The sequence below is a fragment of the Channa argus genome, chromosome 6 (assembly GCF_033026475.1).
Source record: "Channa argus isolate prfri chromosome 6, Channa argus male v1.0, whole genome shotgun sequence".
NCBI lineage: Eukaryota > Metazoa > Chordata > Actinopteri > Anabantiformes > Channidae > Channa > Channa argus.
In genome coordinates this window covers 28696775-28724633 of record NC_090202.1, presented here as the reverse complement: position 1 = coordinate 28724633, position 27859 = coordinate 28696775, and the positions used below count along the sequence as shown (strand labels likewise).

The 27859-nt window shown below is 41.9% G+C and overlaps 1 protein-coding gene across 3 annotated transcripts; it reads right to left on the bottom strand.

Annotated features, from left to right (window-relative positions):
• Positions 1–421: 421 nt before the first annotated feature.
• Positions 422–27718, bottom strand: ece2b (endothelin converting enzyme 2b). 3 transcript variants are annotated; one of them, XM_067507396.1, is made up of 19 exons: positions 27434–27718; positions 12961–13050; positions 12165–12300; positions 11380–11595; positions 10571–10695; positions 9915–10061; positions 9334–9399; positions 9007–9195; positions 6672–6814; positions 6425–6539; positions 5788–5898; positions 5563–5661; positions 5399–5476; positions 5150–5253; positions 4518–4628; positions 3867–3934; positions 3074–3264; positions 2862–2957; positions 422–1226 (listed from the first exon to the last, which is right to left on the bottom strand). In XM_067507396.1, exons 1-19 carry the CDS (start codon positions 27464–27466, stop codon positions 1050–1052), a joined length of 2295 nt encoding a protein of 764 aa, XP_067363497.1. In that variant the 5' UTR covers positions 27467–27718; the 3' UTR covers positions 422–1049. The 3 variants fall into 3 exon arrangements, with proteins under 3 accessions (XP_067363497.1, XP_067363496.1, XP_067363499.1); XM_067507395.1 differs by having other exon boundaries at positions 5788–5902; positions 6426–6539; XM_067507398.1 differs by lacking the exon at positions 27434–27718 and adding an exon at positions 17215–17233 and having other exon boundaries at positions 5788–5902; positions 6426–6539.
• Positions 27719–27859: the final 141 nt, after the last annotated feature.

Sequence of the window (27859 nt, the reverse complement as noted above, 5' to 3'; positions counted from 1 at the left end):
TGTCTAAAAGCCATTTTGGTCCTCAAAGCCAAAGCAGCAGGAGAAGAGATGTTGTGGACAGGAAGCAGCTTCTTCTGCTGAACAAACAGCGACATGTAGAGGAGTTATACTGGATCGGACTGTGAGGAGACAAAGCGCGACCCCCCACGCGCGCGCACACAGAGTTTAAAGTCGGCTTTGCGACAGCACTAAGTCCAGGTAAACAGGCTGAGAGCTCCATCTGCTGTCAAACAGGAACCTGCACTAACAATTAAAAGTGAGGAATTATGGAAGCTAATTAATCACCTGGTTGAGATTCCTGATCGTGTCCACGTGGTGCACATCGGGAACGTGGAGAAAAATACTGCTCATGTCCCATAGGTGTAGACTTTAATGTGAGCAGTTCTGTGTGTGACAGCGGTTGATGCAAACTGAGCAGGACTTTATGTTGGTATCGACTTTATTGTATTGGAACTTTCTGTCTGAACACTCCTGAGGTCGTTTGTCTATGTTAATCATATTCAACATTCTTCATATAAGACATGGTACAAGTGAAGTGACTTAAATTCAGGTGGATCGTGATAATGACTGAAATATGGTTGGGCAGTCCTGGATTAACAGCTTCCTCCGATAATCCACAGTGATTTATACGCACGCAGACACATGACTTTATCACAGTGATGTTAACAAAGAGAGGCCGAGCTTGTTCATACAACACACAAATCAAAGCCCATTAATAATAATTAATATAATAAAGAGGAAATCAGAAAAGTCAGCCCGATGTGGCTTCTTCATCATAATCAGTCCTTCATGTCTCTGTATGAAGTCCACTATGTCCTTTCAGTTCCCAGACAGGAAGTCCGTCTGATCGTCTAATAGATTTATCTTATCTGAAGATTACAGCTGCAGCCCTAATCACCACCACATCCTAAAAACCTGCTCATAATTAAGACTCCACCTTGCTGTCATTTCAGAAACTCTCCCATTAATCAAATAAATTGAAATTAAACTGACACGTTGTTTCCTAACTAGCAGAAGGACCCTGACCAGATGGTCTTCAGTCTGTTTGTCTACCAGACCTCACAGCGTGTCCCCGTGTTCATGGGCGTCCCTACAGGACAGCTGAAGTGGCGGCTGAAGTCTGGAGAGTTGGCGAGCGTGCCGATGACCCTGTATCTGGGGGGGCTGTGAGGGTCTGTCACCAGGCCCTCGTGAGCGCTCTCTGGTGTTCGAACAGAGCACCACACCTGAAAAACACAGAAGAAAGTAAAAACTGCTGCTATAGTGATTTTTTTTTTTTTTTTTTACTGCTAATGTAAGAATTAGACAAATCAGTACACGTGTTTGCAGCTGAATGACAACTAGAGAGCAGCCAGATGCTCTGGGGATTAAAACGCACAGATAAGATCAACTTAGAAGGTAGCTTTGGTTCTCTCAGATTTCAGTTCAAAAAATGAAAAATTCAATATATTTTTATTCAGCATAGTCTTCACCTGTTTTTTTTTTAAACCTAAATATTAGTACAGTAGTAGAAGCTACTACACCACGGTCCCATAACTTCAACACTAGACCTACAATTGTTAACCTCCAATACAAAAGCGTTATCTTAACAGGACTGATACAGTTAATGTCGGAATTAGGAACCATGGAACATTTCCCAGACGTCAGACAGAATGTTTGGGAAAGCCCCCGTCTGGTACATTTTAGACTGTAGAGTAAATATTTACATTTGCTTTATACCTCAATTTGGTGAATATTGAGGTGGTCAAAATTATCAGCCCCTCATTTTGAAATCTCACCTGAACAATCACCACTGAATTTAAGGGGCTCCAAAGAACAGAATCAGTGGCATTTGAAGACTTGATGGAAAAACCAATCTTATTGGAGACAATAATAGAAGCCAAGAAAAATCCTCACATCTCAAGGCCATGTGGATGATCTGGAATAATGGGCTAAGATTCCTCAAGAGACATGTGCAGTTGAGTTGAAAATGTTGCACTATTGACTACCAACTATCAGAGAGCTCATTATTTTGGACTCAAAGGTTAAAAGGTTTTGTTTGGTTTCATAAAAAATTGACACAGTAAGGCTGTTCTCTCAATTATGATAAGTATAAAAATCAAAAGTGGGGAGTTTACTGATAAATTTAGCCTTGTATTAAGCACAGACATTTCAGGGATCTAAAATACTGGCTTCAGGACATTGTAGCTGAAGTGCAAATATGCTTAGCTACTTCTGTTTTTTTTAGAAACTATTCCTATAGCACAACAACAGCTTCCTGGGTTGGAGTTTGTGACCTTTGTTTTAAGGCATCACTAATCTTTTATTCCTTTATCATCATTTGTCCAAAAGGAATAACTGTCCAAACAAAAGAAAGGTGCAACACAGATTGTGAAAAGATTATGAGTGTTTTGATGTGGGCCTAATGGCTCAGTGGTAGAGCATTGAGTTTTGGATGCAGAAGGACATGGGCTCAAATCCCACCCACCTTGGTGCCAGCCCCAAGTCCTGATAAAATGGGAGGGTTGCGGCAAGAAGGGCATCCTACGTAAAAGCTCACAACAAATCAACATGCGGAACACATTCCACTGTGACCCCTGAAGGACCAGGTTGAAAGCTATTGATCTTTGACGATATTAAAAAGGCCCATTTTTAAAAATGTTACCCAACAAGACATAGGCAGAAGATAGAGGAATATACATTTTGATTAAATTAAAAGGCCAAGTTGTGATATGACTGTTACTGGATCTGGTGGTGACAGGTGGGTCAATCACAATGTCATCAGTATATAACATGACCCCAATCAGAACAGACAGTGTCATTAATAGAAACCAAAGCGATTATACTGTAAAATCCCTCCTGGGTTTTGCTGAGTCGTTTACCTGAGCAAATCCCACAAAGAAAAGCTGGTCATTGGTCAGGTTGACAGCAGGAAGTCTTCTCTCCATTCCCTTCTTCTTGACCCACGACTGATAAGCCTGAAGGAGAAAACACAATTTGTTAACATTGGAGATAATTGATGGTTTAACATACTGGACCAGTAGTTGGAGACAGGAAAGTTCAGTTTATCGTAGTTTGTGATTTTCATACTAACATGGTAGGCTGCCTTCAGTCCTCCATTGTCTGCTATGTTTTCTCCAAGCGTCTGCTTTCCATTGACATGTTCTCCGTTGATCGTGTAGCGGTTGTACTGATCCACCATACACTCTGTCCTCTGACGAAATGCATCTACAGAGGAGTTCTGCCACCATGGCCTCAAGTTACCTTCTTTATCATACTCTCGACCTGGAGGAGGAAGGAAGGTGCATCTTAATGCAAAGCAGGACAACTCAGTCATACATGAACAAAGGAATAATTTACAGATTTTTTTAAAACCACATCAGCATCTAAGTAATAATGTTAATCAGACATCTGTAAAGCAAACATCCACATTAAACTATTGACTCAGTCGAAGTGAAGCATCCATATTATAACCCTTCTACACCTCCCTGCTATCAGCAATAACCCAATTATGCAATGTAGTTTCCCAGCACAAGTGTGAGGCTGAATCAATCAGAATGAAGAGCCCCACATAATCAACAATCAAACAAGGAAACAAAAGTAAACAAACTGACAATACATTTTAAAAGAGCTGAACTTGTTTCCCAGTGCACCCGTGGAACTCTGATTTATTTCGTAGTTTCCAAGAACAATGGAACTGTGTGGCACCAACTGAACTAAACCAGATTTTAGATTGAAAGACCATTTAATTAAATAAAGGTGTGTTCTGAATAAACTCGATTACCAGTTTAAATCATTCTAATAAAGTCTTGGTGCAGTTAATCAGGGCCAGTGTGGTCCTCTATTAACATCCACAGTCACAGTGAACACCTGTGATCTCAACTCACCTTGATCATCGAAGGCGTGAGTGAGCTCGTGACCCATCACCACTCCAATTCCACCAAAGTTCAAGGCCCTAAAAAACACACGGACACAGACTGGGTTAAAGACATACCTCCAAATCCTGCTGGTTTCAGTGTGAGAGACAAGAGATACAGTATATACACAATTCCATTAACAAGTAAGAAAGATTCTGTATTATATTCAAAAGAAATTTTGATTTGGATCAAGGCAAAAATAGCTTTAATTGAAACAAGTGTTTTCACTGTAAGGATAGTCTAGAATTAAATCGAAGTTTATATGCTGCTCTAAACACAAATTTCTAGAAAAACTGATCACCACAAACTTTGTTTGTGCCATTAAACAGCAAATCTGGTTCTAATATGAGGCCCATTGTTGTGACGACTGACCCAGTCATAGAATCTGAACAGTTGGAGTTTAAAATGTGAAGTTTGTCATGAAAGGAAACAAAACAAACAAAACCCCAAATTAAATTCTAAAGGGTTCATTCTCTGCAGAGCAAGATTAAGAATAAAATGGACCTTAATCACAATCTAGTCTGTTAATAGATTTGTGACATCTTATTAATGCAGCCAAATACACTCAATTCAATTTAGTCAAACAGAGTTACAGACAGGTAGACATGGAGGTAAACCAACTTGGGGTGGTCATGGGCGTAGAAGGGAGCTTGTAGGATCCCAGCAGGAAAGACGATGCCGTTCTTAGTGGGCATGTAGTAGGCATTGACTGTAGGAGGAGTCATACTCCACCTGAAGGAAACAATGAGAGGAACATTTAATACATGGTCCTACCAGTCCATCAAAAAGCCTGGTTGTGACCTTAGGGCTACAGTAAGGTCAGTTCAGTCTGATTGATGTGTAATTGAACAAAACCTCAGAGTTTGATGACATCTGCCTTCACAGCTTTGGTTTAATATTCACTGAAGGGAATTAAAGACAATTGTGCATCTTTCTAAATCTTTTTCAGTCAGTTAGATATAATTGGCTTTTGATTGAGTTCATCAAATCTTAATTATATAGTAATTCTCAAAATGTTATACATAATAAAACTAAATCCACAACAAAGTTGGCAAAGGTGAGTGGGTCTGGAGAATATTGTTTGACAAATAACCTGACAGCACATTCCAAGTTTACCGTACAAAGAAAAGCATAAAAATATTTCCCTCAGCCAGTGAGGACAAACTTGTGCTAAACAGGTTTCATGAACACAACATTTGTCAGTGAGTGCAGCTGCCCTTTATGAGTGTGTTACTGGTCTGCGTTAGTATTACTGGTCTTTGTTGGGAGTCTTCCTCAGCTGGTCGGCCATCACTCGAGCTGAGAAGTTGTAGAAGTTCAACATGTTCTGGAAGAAGCTGTCATCTGACACGTCATACTAAAACGACACAACAGAGCTGTTAAAGCCCATGTGTATCATGATGTTCAACAGCAGGGGGCAGCAGATCACCTGCAACTTCAACCCAAACCCACCTCCTTTACATTAATTACATAAGGTCAGAAAATCATCAGTTGTCACTTACCCCATCATAAAGATCGTCCAGCTCTTTGGGGTCCAGGATGAATTCAGGGAATCCGATCATATCATAGATTGCATCTGCCTAATGGGGTAGATAGAATCAGACCAATAAGCAGATTTTCCTCCACCTATTGGTCTACATGTCCACTTGTGTGTGTGTCTGTGTACCTTGTCTTTTGCAGCTTGTCTTGTCTGGTCGTCCATCCAGCTGAGTTGGTCCAGAGCATCTTTAAATGCTGTGCGGATCCCGTCGATCATCTCCTCAGCCTGAGAGACAGACAGGTACAAGGAAAGATTACACAGAGGAGACCTGTATTTGATTCAGGACCCCCCATCCCTGATGTAGGAACAAGATTAGGATCATTATTCTTGCAGATGTAAACACTGACTCACAAACTCTTTGCTGTGTTTGTCAAAGGTGGCTTTAACAAAGAGCGCTCCCAGAGCGAATCCCAGGGTGTCATCAGTGTTGCCAATACAGGTCTGCCAGCGCGGGGTACACGACTGCAACGAAACAGAACCCGTTAGATCGGGTAGAACCAGTTAGAAAGGAGCACAACTGGCTATAGGTGAAGGCAGAGTAGGAAGAACCAGTTTTTCCATTAGCACCAGCACAAAAGTAGTTTCTGAAGTCCAGAACAAACACATCCACTGAGAAGTGAAATACATCTGATGAAGCTTTTTGAATCCACTCAGATCAGGCCCAGTTAAAGCCAGATTTCCGTAGATACTGTAAATGCAGCCAAGTAGTTAAAGATAGAACAAGTATCTGCATTAGCACATGCATAGCTACCCAGAGTCCAAAAACCAGTAAATGCAAAGTCAGAAAATAGCAGAAACATTTAAGCCAAGTAGAACAAGTTTACAGTTCCATCTGCAGAACCACTGACAAGGAGGAACATTACCAACTGCAGTATCTCTAGTCATTAGAAGACTTTTTACCTGCTGTGGTAAAAGAAATAACAGCATTAGCAGTGGTACTTGTATTAAAAGTAGTAGCAGTATTATCAAGGGTAGTATGTGTAAGAACCTTCTTAGTTCCGTAGAGACTCTCCAGCAGTTTGTCTTGAGCGTTCTCAAAGCGCTGATCCAAACCAGCCACACTCTTCTGAACCAGTGTCCACATCATGTAGTTGTTTAACAGACTAAGGATAAACAGATTGAGCAGAGACCAGTTAACAGTTTTCATCATGTGTAAATGGGTTTCAGGACTGTATATGCTTATGGTTTCTCTTTTCTGGACTGTACATTTACACCTACAGACAGTGTTTTCTGACCTGCGGTCCGTCTTGTTGATAAGGTCAGACACCTGCTGTAGGTACTCTTTGGCATATAGGACCACAGGTTCTGTGTCATTCAGCTCCAGAGGAGACAGTGAAGATAGCAGGTAGTCCAACCAGTCCACTGCTGGAGCCAGTAGCTGAAAGCATAAACGGCCAAAATAGAAGACAGTCTAAAGACCACTTAACAAGGTTAGGCCTACAGATGGGATTTGAGTTTCACTTAAATCAGCTCCTATGTTTTAAGATTTTAGTGGACTACTCCAGGTGTTACAGTGCCCACGAGTCTTAACCGACTTGAGCTAAATGATCCTGACCAGTTCAGAGCACTTTAGAACCTGCAGCTGAACTGAGAAAAATGACCCACGTTAGCCAGGTTTTGGTCAGATTCAGGACCTGTTGCCATAGTTACCAACTGGTCCCAAACATAACAAAAACAACATTTTGTTTTATAATGTTTAAATTAGTGAGCTGAACTGCAGAGAGCATGTTTGTTTATGAGATGCAGATATTATGCACTGAAGATGAACCAGGAGAGTTTCATGTCCAGTCTGGACCAGATCTGTGGGTCAGTGTCAGCAGTAATCCTCAGTCTGGAAACAGACTGCAGCCCCTGGGGTGGGTCAGATGCTGAGATGAAAAACTAATCCCTGCTGTCTGCTGGAGCTTCAGACAGTGAAAAAGTCGAAAACCAGAGACTCTACTCTGCAACAAACAGGTGAAGCAGGTGCAAAGAGGCTGCACTCAGTGTTTGCACTAAACTTTTAGCAACAATATGTTTGTATAAATATAGTCTGAACCAAATGTCTAATAAACAAACTCAATCTGTTATATGAAGCATTACATCATATTACAGATTGAGTCAGACAATAAGAAATTGTTTTCTAGCTGCTTAGAAAGTAGTTAAAGAAAACCATGATTAGGAAAAAGAGGTTTTTCCTCTGTGCAGAATGTTCACATTAGAGCCACTGCAGTCTGACATCAGATTATAATCATTGATACATTAACATGCCCTTCACTCAAATGTTGCTGCTGGTTAAGGTTGGTCTTATTTTAACAGAGTAGCTGAAGAGTTTGCACATTCAGGTACAAGCACCAACCACTAATTGAAGCTGGAAACCTTCAGAGTCAGACTGATGTCAGTGGGAGGTTGTTTCAGAAAGGACAGGAGAGGAAAAGGCATTAGCCCCCTGACTTCTTTAGTTAGTTGTGTTTAGGGACATGTAGAAAAGAGCAATGCCTTTTAAAGTTGTCAATCATTAGAAGCATTTTAAATTCTGATGCAAAGCTTGGACTTCAGACAAATGAAGGCATTCATGTCACTTTAGACAATTGGAGGATGTAGTTTATGCAGCTGTTGAACAAGCAGTGCATTTTACAAACAGGTGTCATTTAGTTTAAGCTCACTGATTTGAATGGGGTGGACAAAATATTATGATCAAGGTTGTATTGGATGTTTTTTTCCAGGTGTGAGCTGTTCTCTAGTTTTTCCAGACACACGGCTTCAAACATGAATCAGTTATGTAACCGGCAAAGTCAGTAGTTTGACGGCTCTACTGTCACTTTACTAGTCTGGGTGTAAAATGGACAGACATTGTATCTGAAGTCTCCTTTATGTTCATATCAGCCATGTTTATATAATAACCTGTTATCTAACCCTCTCTCAGAGATGCAGGCTCATAGCAACAGCTCATGGCAACAGTCACCATGGTGACCCTAGAAGCATCTGCAACCCTGAAGCAGAGAGACACAGTACAACACAATGAGCCCCAGACTACAGAGAACACATCTACATCACTGCTTATCCTGAAGTGTAACGCAGAAAAACAAGGACCAGCACACATACCTGCTGCATGTGTGCTCAGTGATATGATCCTTTTATTAGTACAAGATCAGCAGATATTAACTTTGTTGTAAGGAATGCTTTGCATTTTTTATCTTTAAAAAAAAAAGCAACTCAGGAGATTTCTCTGTTTGTGTGGAGAGTTCAACTCAAACCACCTAGAGCACCAGTCCAGTTAGTCTAAACAGTTTATACAGATCTCAGTGAAGAGCTGAAACACCTGGTGTGGACACTTCAGGTTTTAGCTCACTTATTGTAGAAATGGTCTTTCCAGCTCTCTCCAAATGAACAAAACTGTGTCACAGCATCCTGTGTGGAGCATTCAGTCCGGGGTTATGTCTACACTGACTTTGGCCCTGATACAGGCCTGTCACACCCAATAGGGTCTGGCAACAAATCCAACCCACGCAAGCACTGACTTTTTGCTCATTTTCAAACTTAAACACCAGGTTCTTATCAGTGGATCCTCTCAGGTGTAGTGGACCTCACCTGTAGCTCAGCAATGGTGACTTTGTGGTAGATCTTCTCTTCGTCACGGCGTTGGTCCTGTGGGACGGTGATGTTAGCGAGCGCTGTCTCAAATTCCAGGATCTGCTGCATCTGAAGCTGTGTGGAGCTCCTCTCCCCACCCAGCAGCATCCCCAGCTCTACCATGTAGTCCAGGTATGCCACCAGCACCTGGAACGGGCAGATTGCATGAGTGGAAGCGCATTAGTAAAATCAGTTCAACTACAGATTTACACTAGGGCCTGCTACTCCTTCTTTATACAGCCAGTTCTTCTTAAGCCAAGTCAACACTGGAGCCGAAAGTCTCACCTTCTCGTTGGCCGATTTGTTGAGGTAATAGTCTCTGGATGGCAGGAAAAGCCCTGATTGGTCCACCTGTGGAGGAGATGACCAGGTCACACGTAACCAGAGAATTGTCACAGAAGTGACAAGCCCCAATGCAACTGCTGAAGAAACATCCGTGTTGTAAGCTTTCGACCAATCCACTTGCAGCACCTGGACCGACAGACGCACCTTGACCCAGACCCATTGAAATGTCTGGGCTCATTTCAGCTGCAACTTCAAAAGCTTTGGGATTTAGGACTAACACTGATATTTAAATTGTGATGAATTGTGATTTTATGATTTTTAAGTTGCACAAACTTCACAGGGAAGTGGTTAAATTATTTTTTGCATTCACAGCATCACAGATTTATATAGAGGCCGATTTACATCGTCTCCAATGAGCAGAGGTCCCGGAACCTTCAATCATTGTGAATAGATTTTACCAGCACATTTTGTCATTAAGCTGTTCACATTGCAAAATCTCTTAAATTTGCATTTCTGGCATCTTCATTATTAAATTGTCTGGGGTCTGGTTGTGGTTGTCTGTGACCTTGGGTCTGGATTACCTGGATGACGTTGCTGTTCGAGTTCTTGGGATCTGCACTGACGCCGACACTGAAGAAAGGTTGAGCTCTGTACGGCCCGGAAACCATCTTCAGAACCTCCATAAAGTTCTCCTTCTCCCAGGGACCAGTCATATTCCAGCCCCCGATCTACACACAAGGTAACACATTCATTACTGGACAAACACACTGTAAGCATTTGTAAAATCTTGTGTTAAGGGTACAGAGTATCTTTGATCGCCAATAAAAAATTTTAGTGAGTTAAGTCAGTTGCATCTCAACTTGTTTGGTGATGAAAATATTAGAAAAACAAGTTGTGAATGAACACCTAATAAAAATACAAAATATATATAAATATTTTAATCAAATCTAGAAGGCATGAGTTATTTCTAATTTCTAAGTTTGCATCGTGTCATAAGGAGATTTTCTGGTTATTGGGACATTTTAAAAGGCCAAATCATATACCTGTATTTTCTGTCATGTAATAAGTGTCTACTTTTCCATCCCTGCAGAGTTTAGGCCCCTGTACTGTTGGTTTTAATTGGGTTTTTAAGCACTTGGCCTGAGAAACAGATAAAAATCAGACTTTTCAAGATTCATGCAAAGGGGTTACACCTAAGTGATGGGGTTACTCTGGTAACATAGTGAATGAACGTTACCTTTGTGATGAGGTCTATGAGCGGCTGAGCTCCCAGCTCTTCGATCCTCTGTGTGTTGAGACAGGACAGGTAGTAGGACTGAGTCTTCCTCTCTGCCTCGCTGCTGCCATTAAAAGTCCCATTCTCTAAAACACACAAAACATTACTGATCTCTAAAGCAGAGTGCAATTGGACTATGTCCACACCCACAGAGGCAAGGGGCAGAAGTCAGGATGAGATTTCAACCCTGTTGAGTCAGTCAGGGACGTTTGTCCTAGTACAAAACTGCAGACAGGGGAAAGAACAACCAAACATAAATATGAAAAGTCTATTTTCAACTAAATTCATCAGAATCTTAGTTTCCACACTGTGAGATCAATAATTCAAGGCTTTACAAAACCCCATGTGAAGATTTTACAAACCACATCTTTTGGGTAAATTGTGTTCCAAATGTAGAATTTGGTCCATTGTTAATAACTTAAAAAGCATCAAATTCCATTGTCTCCATGTTCATCATTTGCTCATCTGTTATTTTTCTTGATAGATAAACTTTGTGTTCAGGCTTGATTAGCTCGTTTTAAATTTTAAATGTTTAAATCTCAATTTCTCAAAAAGGGTTTTTAGGTCGGACAGAAGAATGTCCTGTATAATTTGCTGTAGATTCTACTCATGATCAAATTCCACCTTTGTCCACTCCATGTGAAGAGAAGACAGCCACAGAATGTGTCCTGCTGTTTGTCATTAAATGCTGGAACACTGGAAATGGGACTCAGGACACGGCCCCCACCCCCTATGATAACAGGCCAAAGCTCAAGTGAGGTCTGTCTTACCCAGTAGGTGTTTGAGCAGTGCCTGGTTCTTCTCCCAGATGCTGTTGAAGGTGGACCAGCGCGATCGTCCATCAGGCAGTGGGTTCTTCCTGATCCAGCCTCCACAAGCAAACTGGTAGAAGTCCTGGCAGGGGTCAGCACTGCGGTCCATTGCCTCCACCATCTGACTGGCCACTGTCACGCAAGCCTCTGACAAGCACAGTCCACGTTCATTGTCTGCACGGCATTATGGGAAAGAAAATAATTAAATAAATGAGCCAAAGAAGAGAGAAAAGTGAAGTTTCAGGTTTTATAACAAACTGCTGATAGTGAAGGAGGACGCAGGGAAGGATGGGAGAAAGAAACTGGTTGGGTTGGAGTGGGAAAGGAAGAGAAATAAAGAAGCAGGGACATGGGGAAGGAAGGGATGGGCTGAGATAGGAAACGAGGAGTCAGAGAATGAAGGGGAGGGGGGGTAACAGTGGAAAAGACAGGAGGAGGCAAGGAAGAAGAGAAGGGATGGAATGAAGTAGAAAAAGGTAGGAAAGGAGACGGGAAGTAGAATAGAAAAAGGAAAGAAGGCAGTAAGGAGACAAACAGGAGGCTGGGAGAGAAGTAGGTAGAGACCAGTAGGTAGGGATGGAATAAAGGAAAGGGAGTAAAAAAGGAGGAGGTAAAGATGAAAGGTTGTCAAGAAATAAAAAAATGTGGAAAAGGAAAAGAGGAAGAGAAAAAAAAAAGAGGGAGAAAATAGGACAAAAAAAGGGTGTAGAAGATTTAAGGACAGGTGTGATGTGTCTAGTTACCTGAGCTGAATCCCAGTCCCAGAACCAGCAGACAGGCCAGCAGGGCCAGCAGAGCTGTTAGCAGTAGGACTGACAGCAGGACCTCCAGCTGAGTCCTTCTACCAAAAATGTCCACACCTCCTTTTCTGAAGCCCACCTGAGACACAGAGACCGAATTCAGTCAAACTGCAGCTTCCAGTCAGTCTCCAGTTTCTCAGTCCAAACTTCTAAAGATGAGCCAGTCTTTGTAAAAATCCTGAGGCTGTGATGAATAAGACACTAGAAACAACTATGGGACAGTAATGGAGACAGAGTCCTGGATGACAGTGTCAGCCTGTCCCAAGACCCATCTCAATCTGGGCAACTTCTCTCTAACAGGTAAGACCACTTATGTATCCATGAGTTCTGTTCTCACCTCCTAGACCCGTTTAGTCCTAGTCCTGACATGTCCTGCACAAACTGAGTGTCTACCCCCCAGACTCCCCCTGCTGCTCCTCTTTGGTGGTGGTGGACTCACACAGAGCTGACCCCCTGCTGTGTTTTCTGTCTGGTCTGGCTCCTGTGTTCTGGAATTTGAACCACTGTAAATCCAGGAATCCACCTGGGACCTGTTGTCCTCAGGAGATTTAAACAGATTTCTTTATACGCGGCAGGTTCTGTTTGTAAACCTCATTTCCCACAGACACAGTGGTTTGACCTTGTGCCTGATCAGCTACTGAATGTCTATCTTTGACTCATTTGTCTTCCTTTTTGTCTTTTTCTTCCCCTTAACCTCCCCCCCCGTCCCTGGTATGGTGCATCTGCTGCGTTCACTGACCTCCACTCTGTCCGGAGATGAGCCTGCTTCAACTGGAACGTCCGACACTTCCTCCTCCTCCTCCAAGGTAGCTCGTTTATAGCTGGACATCTGCAGAGACAGAGACTTTCAGTAATGTCCTCGCTAACACAGATAAATGAGGAAAAGCGCCTGATCTAATCTAATCCGCAGGGAGGAAACAGAAAACAGGGCTTTTCAACACTGCCACGTGGTCATCAACCTTCATAAAACCAGTGATGTCTGCGGTTATGATCTGCAGTGTACTGGTTTCTAGCTTTTCTGTGTGGATGACATAATGAGGCAAAGACAAACAAATTTTACCAAAAGTATCCAAAAGTGAGCAGGTTTGCAGGCTGAGGAGGTCCAGGTTCCCACAGAGTCGATGGGTTAAAATGGGAAAGGAGAGGAGGCCCACAGCCTGCATGTGTGTTAGCGAGGTAACGAGTGAAGTGGAAGCAGGTGTGTGAGGCTGGCTGCTGTTTTTAGGATCATGCTTAAGGATGTCTGGTCCTGGAAGCTTCAGACAGCAACGATGGCAACATCTGCTCTTTACCAGAGTCCTTATTGTTCACTGAGACAGTAACTACACTGGGGACAAATTAAACAAGAATTACATAATTCTTTGATGGGTCCACCACCTATTTGAAGTTGTACTTCACATACTGGCCTGTGTATTATGAATGCCCAGCAGAGAGCAGGTCAGGGACCACTCCCCTGTCCCTGACATTAAACTATCTTCATGTTTTTCCCACTGATCATTGGTCACTGCGGAAACACCCACACTAAGAAGCTGCAGTCATCAATTCCTGTTAGTTTCTCTTCCAAACTTTCCATCCCTCTTGTTCTGGTTCACTCTGATTAAGTGTTGGCCATTTTAGGTGAATTTGAAAGAACATTTTTGGCGTCTTCATTATTTCAAAAGCTCAGATTTAGGTGTTTTTTATTTCTATCTGTGTTTTCAGCATCTCAGTGATGACAGATGACTCATTGATGACTGACGACATCAGACTAGCAAATATCTTTGTTTCCTGGTGTATTTAATGTACAGTTTGTTAGTCAGAAAGCACAAAGTGGCCTCTTCAATGTGTCATTTCACTGACCGTGAATCTACTTCATCTGGTTCCTACTGACATTTCCCTGTGTAGAGACTCACTTCTTGTAAAATCTAATGTTTCATTGTTTAGTTACAGTGAGGTGTGTTGTTTATCACACTGTAGTCAAGAAGTACACATTATATTGACTTTGCATATCGTTTTATTTTGTTGCTTATTTCTACTTTACTAGTTTTTCTTTGCATATTTCTATATACATTTTGCTACTTGATAAACTACTACATAGTACTCTGTAAAAAAAAGGAAAGTACTTTTGTGTATTTCCATGTTCTATTACTTTGTACTACATTTATTTGATAACTACAGATATCACTTTTCCACCTATTGGCACTCAAAGCGCTTTACACTGCTTCTCATTCACCCATTCACACTCACAATCATACACTGATTGGGGGCCAACTAAGTTGGGGTTCAGTTTCTTGCTCAAGGACACTTCAACATGTGACAGGAGGAGCCAGGCATCAAACAAACAACTGTGGGAGTGGTGGACGACCTCTCCACCTCCTCCACCACTTGACTTTTCAGAGTCTGGTTATTAAAACCAAATACTGTATAATCATCAAGCCATACTGTGAACTTCAGCAGGCACCAAGCAGTACATAAAGTAAGATAAAGTCTGATTATTAAGAACATACCATCATCAAAACAGTTTGTTAACATCAGCTGCAGCTGATGAACACATTAATACATAGATCATATTTACTGATGTTTATGTGACATTCTGCAGGAAGAGTATGTTTACTTTGGCTACTTTGTTTTTGTTTGAGTTAACAACTGTATTTTTACATAAGTACATTTTACAGTTCTACACTGTGGTAGTGATACTTTTTCTTAAGTAAATGAGTGTTTCTTCCATCTCGGAGCGTCCTGGTTCTCAACATGTTCCTAAAACATAAAGAGTATTTAGAGTTGAATCTATGGATCTAGTAAAAACAAACTTGACCATCAGAGGTTTCAGTTGCATTTTTACAGGCTGAACAAGAAGAAACGACCTGGACAATAAAGTAAACTGAGGCTCAGCATGAGGAGATATTTAACTGTGATCAAATAAATCTCCACTTCCTCTGTTTACAATCACACCCCCCACCCACCCCCATCCCCCCTCGCTGCCTCAGGAAGAAATATAAACAGTCCAGCCTCCACCCTGCAGAGACAAACACACACTGATCGTACTTTAGACTCAGGAACAACTTTCATAAACTCCACCAGCTGCAGAGTTCACGTGCATTTGGTCACTATGGAAACCACTGCAGTGCTCAGGCGTGCAGAGGCTAATGCAGCTACAACATGTAGCATGTTAGCTCTGCTACAGGAGGACCCAGAGACAGAGACATCTGCTGCTCTGGACAAATCTTTAATCCACACAAAGGACAGATTGAATGAAGATTCCTGATCCAAACGTGATGTGAAGGCTCCCAGTGACTCAGGTGATCTGCTTTCATTCAACTACACCATGAAGACAGAACTATATGGACACCAATATCGAGATATTTAATGCTTTACGTAACGTAAAAGCTTCAAAGACTTTGGAGGCTTCATAATGCCCCAGCGTGCAATGATCAGAGCAAGATTTAGGAAAGAACAATTTCCTGTTTCTAATGACACATGATTTTAGACAAGTCCACTGAGTTGAAGCTTAATCAAAACATTAAGAAATGTGGCTCAGAACATCCACAAGCTGGGGACAAATTCCAATCAAAGCACTAACAAGTCAAAACATGCAAGATGCTGAGTTAAAACACCAGTGAGTTCGAGCCACAACACTCGAGTCAGAGTGTCATTCAAAACAGCCATGACTCTATGTCAACACCACAATAAGTCAGGGACAAGTCAGAAAACCCGTTTATTTAAAACACCAACAAGTTCAAATCATCAGTGAGTTCAAGTCTGTGGGTCTGTGGGTCTGTAAGTCCAAAGTCCAAACACCCACAGACTGGGGGCAACCCAGTGTCTTTAGTCTCATTATGAGTGTTGGAGTCAATCTGGTTTGGTCGGACCAATGTCAGCGATGTGTAGTGATGCATGTTCCCTGACACCCAGGAAGCGTTTGGTTCACACAGGGAGGAAGAGCCTGGAAGAAGCTGCAGCTGAAAACCGTAACGACACAACAACAGTGTTACCAGGAATTGACAAATGTGAACACACAACTCTCTCCAAGTACTGTATACTGTGATGTAGGAGAAGTATTTGTTTCAGCTGTTTACTTAATGTCTTTCTCTGTTTTCTGTGAGAATACAGTGATGATTCGGAGGCTCTGTGGAGCCTTTAAACCTGTAGACCTGAAAAACAACAAAACACACATCACTGAGTGATTAGGATAGGAGAGCATTAAGTGTGTGTCCAGCACACAGCAGCAGCAGGTCTGTCTCAGAGCCAGTCCTGGTTTGAAGGGTGGAGTTCCTCTGAGTCCTCTGCAGTCTCAGTGTCCTGATGCTGCTGTGTGATGTCCTGCAGGAAACAAAAGGTTTCCAACAGTTTCTTTCCTCAACACACTCACTGAAACCTGTCTGCCTGCCCGTCTATCTCTCAGCCTCTGTCAGTGTCTCTCGCCCGCCTCTGTTCTCTGATGACGCACACGGAGGGGGAGACAGGGGGGAGTTGCTAGGAGACAGGAGCGTGTGCTATATCTCTCTGTAGAGGGTGATGTCACTGTTTGTGTGTGTGTGTGTGTAATTAGATAATGTGTGCGAATCATCTCCATTCAGCTCTAATGGACTTCACTGCAGCTTATATAACATCTGTCTGTCTGTCTGTGAAATCTGTCCTTTGTCCCCTCACAGCCTCCTCACACACAAACACAGCAGACAAACAAACACTGAATAAGTCACCTCAGTTTCTCCACAACCACGCTGCGCTAAGGATATCAGGCTCGTCTCCACCTTTAAACTAGCTTAGCATAAAAACAAACATCAATAAAAAGGAACACACACAACGTGTTTGACCCCTATGCACTTGGATGCTATATATCCTATAAGTCTGACTATCAGAGTAAGACGTACAGCATGTGGACACCCCACATTCCAGAATATCGTGTGAGCCATGTATTCTGACTTTTTGTTCCTTAAAGTTCCTCAAACAATCATTCACACTCACATTCACACCTACAGGCAATTTAGAGTTACCAGTTACCTACCCCACCTACCTAACATGCATGGACTGTGGGAAAATAAACGAGTACCCAGAAGCACAAGGTGAACATGCAAACTCCGCACAGAAAGGCTGCAGCTGACAGGTGGAGTCAAACCAGGGACCTTCGTACTTTGAACTAACCGCTCCACCACCGGGCTTCACTTTCTTCTGTATAAAACTTATTGTTGTTTAAACATCCATGTGTGTTTTTAGATAAACGATTTGCAGAAATGTTTATCACATCATCTGTGAACTGAAAAAACTCAACAGAGCCTCACTGACAGGAAACAGCTGCATCACACAAGCAGAGGTCAAAAACTCCTCTAACTTAATATGAAGTGAAAAAGTAAAAGAGTTTGAGTGTCAAGGTGTTTGGTGTGAAGACGTCACAGTGGACGCTGACACAGACAGCTGAGAAAAGCTCAGATTAACAAGGAGAAAAGATAAGAGTTGAGGTGAGAGGAGGTCATCTAGTGTCTGCAGCATCACTGAGCGTGTGCAGACAAACATCGTGTCATTTCACATTAAAGCGCAGCAGCTGCTTAACATTTATGACTTCAGCCCACGCTGTGTTTTACCAGCAAACACAGAGAGATGAGCTGCAGACATCAGGATGCTGTCCACAGCAACATTCAACATCCATAAATCCACATCAGTGAACTTTGGTGAGACATACAACAATAAATCAAACAGTGGAAACACATGAGTCACAACTCATTAGATCTTGAAGTTGCTGCTCATTGGGCCACTTTACATACAAGCAGGGGTTTGGTCAAATAACAGTTGGACATGATCTCACTTTTTTAAGTGGTAAACACGAGGAGTCCAAATCAAAGCATCAAGTGTCCAAATATGGATGAGTCTAAGTCACAACAATCTAGGAGTCCAAGTTGAGAGGAACATCATCAACCACAAGTCTGAGATAAAACACCCGCTAGTTTGAATCAACACACCAATGAGTCTGTCAAAATCCCCATGGGTCCAGATCCAAACATTTATGAGTCAGAGTCCAACTCAAAAACCTATGAATCTGACAAAAGAAAGTCAAAACACCTGCTCATACTGTCCAGGTTGGTCAATTAGCTTCTATGTGGAGCCGACCCCACAGCTAAGGGCCTCTGGTCGGGTTTGTGACAGTTCTAATACGGTTTCTGCAAACAATATGGAGGTATCCTCAAATCTATCAAGGAGAGAAAAGTAACTTTGGGTTTTGTGATTCTACAATGAAAAAGACAACAAGAAGGACAAAGAACAATATGGAAATGTACAACATCAGTTCCAAAATAGTTGGGACGATGTAACGTATATAAAAACAGAATAAAATGATTTCTCACCAACCCATATTTTATTCACAATAGAACATAAACAACATATCAAATGTTGAAACTGAGACATTTTACCATTTCATGGAAAATATTAGCTCATTTTGCATTTGATGGCAGCAACACATCTCAAAAAACATTTTTCTGAAATTGTTCCACAAATTTAGACGCAGTTTGTCGTCATCCAGTTTGAGCTTCAGCTGTGGCTCCTAATGGCAGCTGCTTTGGAAATTATTGAATGCAAACATATGGCTGCGTGTGATTTAACACATATTTATGATTTTTTTTCTCCTTATGTGGAAAAAAGGCCATAGGGTGGCCACCAAGTGTTGTTTTTATCTTTACCATCCAACTGATCCAAAGTTAAACTGTGATCACGTTTTTAGACTTGGTCCTGAAGCATTAGTATGAAGAACATGGTGCAACACTAACAAATCAGCAGCCGCGTCTTGTAAAGTAAAACTCCCCCAGTTTGGACATTTATCTGTACTGCAAAACTAATGTGCTGAAAACTGGAGACAGATTACAATTGACAAACCTGCCCAGTGTCTGTCATTTGTTTAAAGCCTGAACCAAGTTATTCAGCATCAGCTCCTCTGTTGCTGAAACCATGGAAACCGTCAGATGCTGGATTACTGCTGACACTGAAGGAAACATTATGTCCTGAGCTTATTTGTGTGAGTTTGGGGGGGGGGGGACACTGCATCCAACTAGAGACAAGAAAAAGGAACACAAAAGGAACAGCCTCCTCCTCTCCTCACTGCTGATGCAGTGGGGGCCAACACAGGGGGCTTCTGGCTCGCTGAGGAAACATGAAGTGATGTCACTGATAATAAAATACAGACGGTAACATCGCTGGTAGATGCTGCTACTCTACCTACTGATGATTCCATAATTCTGGAGGTTTCTGGATTTGTTCTATCGAACATTGAAAAGAAAAAAAAAAAACAGGCCTGATCTGATGTGATCTCAGGAAACCCACCCTGAACAGACCTGAGAGTCACTGGACCTGATCCAAAAGGAGGTTAAACACTACACAAATGCAGACATCAGCTCAATGTCCCATAATTTAAGCCGTGGTGAAAAAGAGCAGCAGTCAGCAACTAAAAAACTGTTTATGTGCTGCAAATTTACCTAAATTATGGAAAGTCCAGTTTCCACTTCTGCAGAGGTGAAACTTTCTGCAGCTAAATGTCAAATATCAAACTGTGATTCAACAGCTTTGACTTCAAATGTCCCCGCACTGAACCACCATCGAGGTCTTAGAGGTTTATATAATGAAACAACCAGCTGTCTCATGATGATATCATCACCTTTGTTGCTTTGTTGTCCACCAAAGCTGATCCAGGTAACCAAAGAGTTTTACTAACACACTGCTTTGTACCCATAGATGTATCATCCTCATCCTGATCCTCAGACATCAGCTGAGAAACACAAAATGCTCAACACGTCATCCAACGTCACGTTAAACTGTTTTTATTTTCACTTAAGATTAACTCTGTGGATGAACCATTTCATGTATCACCTGTCCCTGTTCTCTCCTGCATGTCCCTGAGCTGATCACATTAAACTGTAGACTGTGGGTCTAATTATTACAGAGACACAGTTCTCGCAGTTTAACAACACAAACCATCATCATAGTGTCACAGTCTGTTGCATAAACACATTATTGTTCTGTGTGGGACACGTTTTCTATAATTCAAATTCAAAATGATGCAAAAAATGGTAAAATAAAAAAAAGATGTAAATTATTTTACTAAAAATGAATTTGGCTGGAGATACAGACAAAAAGACAGTGAAAACAAAGAGAAATTAACAGAAAAGATGCTTTATGTTGAAGACAGAAGGACAACAGGAGGACAGACAGAGGAAGCAGATTGTGTTTGGATTATTTACTGTAAGTTTAAGTTTAACCTGATTCTAATAAATTACTGCTTGACAGATCATGTTTGTTACTGTCCACTGATTTTTTTCAATCAAACATCTCACAAAATACATTTGTAGATCAGGGAAGTGATTTTTTCTTCCCACACTGAGTTTTAGGACTTCAGTATTTCTAAAGATGCTCCGAATGATCTGAGTCTCCTGTAGGTCTCATGTTGACCGCACATAGACCTGTTTACTTCAAAAAGTCTTTAAAAGCTGGTGAAACCGGCCAATCTGGAAAATAAATCAGATCGAGATTTATCATTCAGACATTTTAGTTTGTGGATCAGTTGGGAACAAAACGGCAGAGACTCAGTGCTGAACATCAGCTGCAGGCAGTGAGTGAGCACATCTAACCAAACTGATGACCTCTGCTTCTGCAGGTCATCACCATGGCTACCCTCACATCACCACATCCTCTGCGACCTCTGACCTCCAGCAGAACAAATACCCTCCCCCACCCACCTGCAGTCCATTCATTAGAACCCACATGTTTAGTGGACTTAGTAGACTAACAGGAAATGTCTCAGACTCCTGTGAAACTCACGCTTATGGATTTAAAATTCTAGTTTTTGAAGGTTTTAAACAATTAATGCAGCTAAACATTAACTAAATAATTGATATCAAAATAAATAATTAATGAATAAATGTAATTATTAATAATGATCATGATGATGGTGATGATGATGATGAAGGTGGTGATGAGCAGTGACCTGACGTGAACACCTGTCTCCTCTCACCCCGCAAGTGTCTTCCCAATCATTTTGAGACGAGCACGGAAGATAAAGTAATGATTAAGGGAATGAGAGGTGAGACACAGGGAGACACTCAGCATGCAGATGTGATGGCGGCTGTGGCCTTGGCAAACTCACACTTAGTCAGGTCAGATTAGCTCAGGCCAAAAGATCAAACAGGGCCTGAATATGCTACAGGTGACACTGTAGATTACTTTGCCCAAATACAAAGCACATCCATCTAAACTATAGATACACAACTTTGTTCATCAAGTATTGGATAGTAGCTGGAGTATTGTGCATTTCAAAGGGCTTGACTGTATATAAGTAAAGTCCTGTAGGAATAAGAATAGAAGCTATTTCTCTAGCTCTAGACCTGCCAATACCCTTTTAGCAAGTCAAACTTACTAACAACCTTTGCAGAACCTACTTGGTCCACACCATCTTCCATACAAGGTAGAGGAAAACAGTCAGGCTTGATCAATGACTTCTTCTGGCAAAAATCTATACAACAGATCTAACGGTCAAACCTGTTTTTTTCACTAACAGACATGGTGAAGCCAAGCTAGAAGAACAGGGTTCAGCAATATTACTTTCCAGATGGAGCTTCCTCCATCTGAGGATTTGAAGACACATTGGGTCCCAGCCTCTCACCAGGCAGATCATTTCCCAAAATAACATGAACTTCATCCATGGGCAGGAAATTACAGATTCCCGTAGACACTTGATCCAGCACCAGGTCCAAAAACATCAGCATATGCCTGGATCAATCTATCCTAATAATAAAGAGGTTTGCTTCTCTTGCTCCAAAATCGGGGCAGCCTCAGGCAGCACCTGAACCTGATCAAGAAGAAATCTAGAGGGTTTAGTGAGGGCCTCCAAGCTGCAATGGCCTACACAGAGGCAGCAACTGCCACAGGATTAGTTGTTTGATGTAAAGTTTACATCAGTTTATCTTTGGTTTGCAAAACTGGACACTGAACAAAAGTAGTTGCAAAGCAGTTGTGCGACCACCTGTACAGGAATAATTTGTATGAAGACTGGAACATGAAATTGGGATTACAGGAACTGCACTAGGTTGGTTTAAATCTTATCTATCTGATAGATTTCAATTTGTTCATGTTAATGATGAATCCTCCATGCACACAAAGGTTAGCTATGGAGTTCCACAAGGCTCTGTGTTAGGACCAATACCTTTTACTTTATATATGTCTCCTTTAGGCAACATTATTAGAAAACACTCCATACATTTACACTGCTATGCTGATGATATCCAGCTATATTTATCTATAGAACCAAAGCTCTGTCTCTTGCTCACAGGGTGGTTAACTCGACAGCTTCCGCTTACCTCAACTCACTCATTCAAGTCTACAATCCTTCCCGCCCGCTGCGGTCTGCCAACAAACGATGTCTGGTGGTCCCAGCACAGCACAGAAGACACCAAGCAAAACTTTTTAGCGCAATGATCCCACGATGGTGGAACGAGCTACCAAACTCTGCATGCTCAGCTGACTCTCTCCCAGTATTCAAAAAACTGCTGAAAACAGAACTCTCAAGCCTACAAGACATAAAGGCCTGGATGTCCCACAATTTCTCAGACAAAACTGAAGTCATAGTATTTGGGCCCAAAAATCTTGATTGTTGGGTTCTCTCTATACATCTTTACAGTCTTGACTTTATTCTGTAAAGTCCCTTGAGATGACTTTGTTGTGAATCGGCGCAATATAAATAAAATTGAATTGAGTAAAATTTCCCAATGGGCCTTACCAAAACAATTACACACTCGACTGGGATCCCTTTTTACTTGAAACTCTAATCAACTTTTGAAGTAAACTTACTAGAGTGTACACCATTCATATCTGTAAAGCCACCATCCCCACAGCTAAGATGTTCACCAAGATAAACCTTGTGGGTCCGGACAAAGTCATCTGCCAGTTAAGCAGCTTCTGTAATATTGCACATTTTTTGTTCATTCAAATATGTCACCACACGTTCTGGCAATGTTAAATTGCTCAAGTTGAATCCGATCTTGTGGGTTTTCTAATGTTTTACCCGTGAAGTAGTACACCGACAAAAAGTCGTCAAATCTTTATCAAACCCAGAATATGTCTGCCTATGTTTCCTAAGTGATCTAAATCTTTGGTGATAAGCTTCTGCTACTAAGTCATAAACTTTAAGAACAGCAGGGTGACCCATCTAGTAGTTGCCACTGTGAGTCAAACTCAATAGTGAAAAGGCCTCCTGGGCTTTTTCAACAAACACTTAAGCAGCAATGTACATTGTTTGTACAATGTACAAACTAACAAACAAAATGCTGGGTGCAGGAACTAAGTACTGGTTAATAGACATCAAAAGGTGGGACAATTACCATCCAGGTGTAAACTATTTTCATTATTACAGACTGATAGGCCAAAGTTTGTTGGTAAGCTGGGGGCTCAGTCTACTGTTGTTTAAATTAGTTATATATTGTACTTTATTCCTGCGTACTTGTCTTTTGTAAACTATTCAATTATAGCATTAAGTACATTTTAAAAAAAGAAAAAAAGTGAAAGATAATGAAGATAGAGACAATGAAGGTGGGGTCTCACAGACACACAGAAGTACAGCAGTAGTAGCAAAGGTCACATGGATGGAATGGTCTTGGTTTGTTTTGTTGCTTAGATGGAAACTGGGCATCTTAAGACAGGAAGTCCCAGAGCTGCAGACAGGAAGCCGTCAACCCTGCCCAACCAAACACACACAGACACACACTGCAAATTCACACAAAGACAATCTGCCAGTACTGAACTTTTATGATCATGGATTCATCTACAGTCATCCTGATTTGGGGGGGGTTGGTTCTGTTGGTAATTGAATCTGTGGTGAAAAACTCTTTCACCACATTCTAAATAATTAGTAGATGAATCACAAACGTAACAATCACCAGTTCTTCTCTAACACAGCTTCTCATATTTTGCAGCCTACGAGGCTCTGCTTGTTCAGGAGGAATGCCACCCCGGTTTGGTTTGACACACCTGACAGCATGATGACACATCAGAGAAATGAAGTCTGCTGCTTTCCATTCTTCTTCTAAGTGTTTAGTGCCATATCAAAAAAATAAAAAGTCTGACTATTTAGAAAATGTCATTAATGTGAAGATTAACTAGAAAAAGATGAAGTGATGGCACAGGAGGACGGTTTAGAGATGTTACACTTTTAACATTTAGACACGTGGTCAAGACGATCTGCTGAAGTTCAAAATGAGCATCATGTTTGTTGGTTTGTTGGTAATCGTTGTTTATAAGAGAGGTATGAGAAAGAGCATCTTTATACACACATGGTAAACCTTTAAGAAGATGTGCTACAGCAGCAGAAAACCACACTGGGTGCGGATTTTGTCAGCTAAGAACAGGAAACTGAGTGTATGACTGTCATCAACTCACCAAAAATGGACAGTAGAAGCCTTGATTTTTTGCTCCAACATTCAAATTGTAGAGTCCAAATTCTGTGTAACAACATGAAACCATAGATCTATGTTTCCTTGCATCAACAGTTCCAGTTGTCAGTGATTTATTGGGGTGGCGGATATTTTCTTGGCTCCCTTTGGGCCCCTTTGTTCCTACTGAGCATCTTTTAGCTGTCATAGCATACCTGGGTTTTGTAGCTGACCACGTCCATCCCTGTATGACCACAGTGGACCCATCCATACTTCCACCAGGGTAACGCACCATGTCACAAAGCTGAAATCATCTCAAACTGGGTTCATGACATTGTCGAAGACTGACAATTGCCAAATGTCCACTTTACTTAATTGCCCTCCACAGTCAGCAGATCTTATCCAACCGAGCATCTTTAGGATGTGGTGGAACTGATTAGGTTTAGAGATTTACACCATGGATGTAAGTGAGACTTACTTGTAAGTCGCTTTGGATAAAAGCATCTGCTAAATGATTAAATGTAAATGGTAAATACACTTATATAGAGCTTTTCTAGCTATTGATAATCAAAGCGCTTTACACTGCTTCTTATTCACCCATCATCACAATGTCACACACTGATGCAGCTCCCAACACTCAGTGGGAGCAGCTAAGTTGGGGTTCAGTGTTTTGCTCAAGGGCACTTCGTGATGTGATCTGAGAAAAATGAGGACTAATGATGAAAATTCTGCTGCAAGTGAAGACAAAATGTCTAACTCCATTTGTGGAGTTAGAGACAAATGTGGATTAGCCTGTTTGCTTCTGTCTCTGCTCCCTGAACTCCCTGAACCTGTTGTGGGATTTTAAACGACTGTGACGCCCACATCACTTTGTTTCCTGGAAGGAACTCTGCACTGAGGACTGGTTTCCTTGAAGGAACCAGCTTTCAAACCACTGAGAGATGAAGTTGTTGTGCATTACTGTTGGAAAACCTGCCTGTACACACATTTAACACAGTTTCTGCATGAAGTGCATGAAACAAATGTGAACCTAATCAGAGAAACTTTATGCTTTGGGAAATTAAAAAAAAACTTATCACATAACTTATGTATTTGTGATTTGATGCTCCTTCTTTAGTTAAGCTAAGTTAAGCTATTTGCGACTGGATGTTAAAAATTCATGGAAAAAAAATCACAAATACAAAAGAAACTGACCAGATATCCTTCCAGCCCGTGATGATAACATCAACTGTCACAGTGAGCTGCAGACAGGATGCTCAACGTGGATCCAGCCTGTGATTCTCGATGTTTACCTGCTGCCATCCTTCTAAATCTACAAGTTTCTTCCTCTCTAGCTCAGAGCTGCTGTTCACAAACACATGAGGTGTTGTGTCCTCAATGAGGACGAGGCGACTGCTCCATTAGCGTTCTTAAGTCTTATCACATGTTCTGGATCCAGTAATTGGGCCCAGATTACAGCTGGTTTCAGCCTCTGTGGATGTTCTGACAAAAACACAAAAGCAGTGGGAAACTACAGCATCTTTTTGTTGCTCAGGACTTTGGAAGTGGAGACTGGCATCCAAACACGAATTCTCCTAAAGGCAGTTCAGATATATGATCAGACAAACTATGTTGTTTAACAGTGTTTTCAGTCCTTGTTCAATTGAATCAAGCTGATTTCCATATCTGCAGTTCATTTGAGCAATGGACCACATAATACACCTGTAACCTGATGGGGACAATGACCGTTTACAAACTGATTAAAACTACAACCAAGTACAGGTTTGAAAACAACTTTAAAATGGCCAAAAAGATTTAATTGGTGGTGTTAACAGTAATCCTGCAATCAGCCCCTGATGTAAGCACTTTACAATTCCAGACCAGAAAGCAGCTTTCGAACCAGTTTTCCTGGGTGAGAGCTGCTTCTCTGGCTGTGGAAAAGAAAAAACCCGGTTTAAGGCGACGATTTGTTCCCTCCAAAGACTAAAAAAGCTCAGTGTAGTGAGAAAGAAAGACCTTTTCTGTCAAAGTGATTCATATTTTCATTCATGTATTCAGTGTTTTTAGGTCTCAGAGATGATGTAAAACACAATCAAAGTCAGATGTTGCTCTGGCCTGTTTCTAATTAAATGGATTTAAAACGTCAGCGGATGAAGAAACAACATTTCATTCATTATAGCTGCTCATAAACCAGATCGGATCCTCACCGCCAGCTGCTTCTCACCACAGAGGACCAGAACCTCAGGGGTTTTGCTTTGGATCCACTTCCTGTTTCTGAAACAGCTTTGAGCACACGACAGCCACCTGTTCTTCGTTGTCCTGCTCCACACCACATTATAAGTTAACTGAGAAAAGAAGAACTTTCACAGGTTTTAACAAATCAGGGATGAAGATTCTTCCTCTGGTTCCAGTTTTCTCTTGACCCTCATAAAAAAAATGATTTTTCGATTATTCTCCTGGTGAAGAATAGATTTTTATTTTATACTTGTTGACAGGTCAGTTTTCTTCTCACAGCTCCAAACAAACATTCAGGTTTTTATTGTTTCTGCAAACTGCAGATCTGGATCATGTAGAAGCTCTGTCTATATAGTGGTATCGAGGCGATAAGTGATCGATCGGCCTGTTGATCAGTGACGTCAGCAGATAAACACACACCCACACCCGACCACCGACCTGTCAGTCAATAGGACAGTGATTGACAGCTGATCAGCATCAGCTCCCGGCGGCGGTTCACAGAACACACCCAGACCCGAACCCAGACCCGGTGTTTCGGGTAAAGAGGAGCGCGTTTCCTGCGCCTGTCATGCATCCTAGCGCGTGCATGTTGCTGCTCTGTGTGTGTGTGTGTATACTCACGGTGTTCCGGAGGTCCTGCAGCGCTACGCTCATCCTGGAGCTCTGTGCCCGTAAGCAGAGCGCTACCGACGGCCGCTCCGCCGGCCCATCCTCCCCGGCTGTCGGTCCGTGTGTGCTCCGCTGTCTGCCTGCCCTCTAGCTGTCCCCCTGTCTGCCTCTGTGTCTCCGTGTCTCTGTCCTTGGATCCGTGCAGCAACGGCAGCGGGAGGAGGATCGGCAGCTTTTTCTCTTTTCTCTGTTTCTCCTCAGACTCCGCCCAACATCCAACCAACCTCTTCCTCTCACAAACAAACACACCCCGAGACACAGAGAGACTGACGTCATCAACGCAGCCCTACGTCACCTCCTCCAGCTCCTCATCTTTCTGTCCATCAGAGGAGGCACAAGTAACCTAGTACTCAAATAAAAGCTCTGACTCAAACAGTA

Bases quoted from the DNA above. Each gene is read 5' to 3' on its own strand.
- ece2b (XM_067507395.1), bottom strand. From the start codon at position 27,466: ATGAGCGTAGCGCTGCAGGACCTCCGGAACACC. The intron at 13,051-27,433 runs GTGAGTATACAC...CTGTCTCTGCAG, and splicing joins TGCAGGACCTCCGGAACACC to ATGTCCAGCTATAAACGAGC. The intron at 4,629-5,149 runs GTAATACTAACG...TGTTTCCTTCAG, and splicing joins AAGACTCCCAACAAAGACCA to GTGGAGTATGACTCCTCCTA.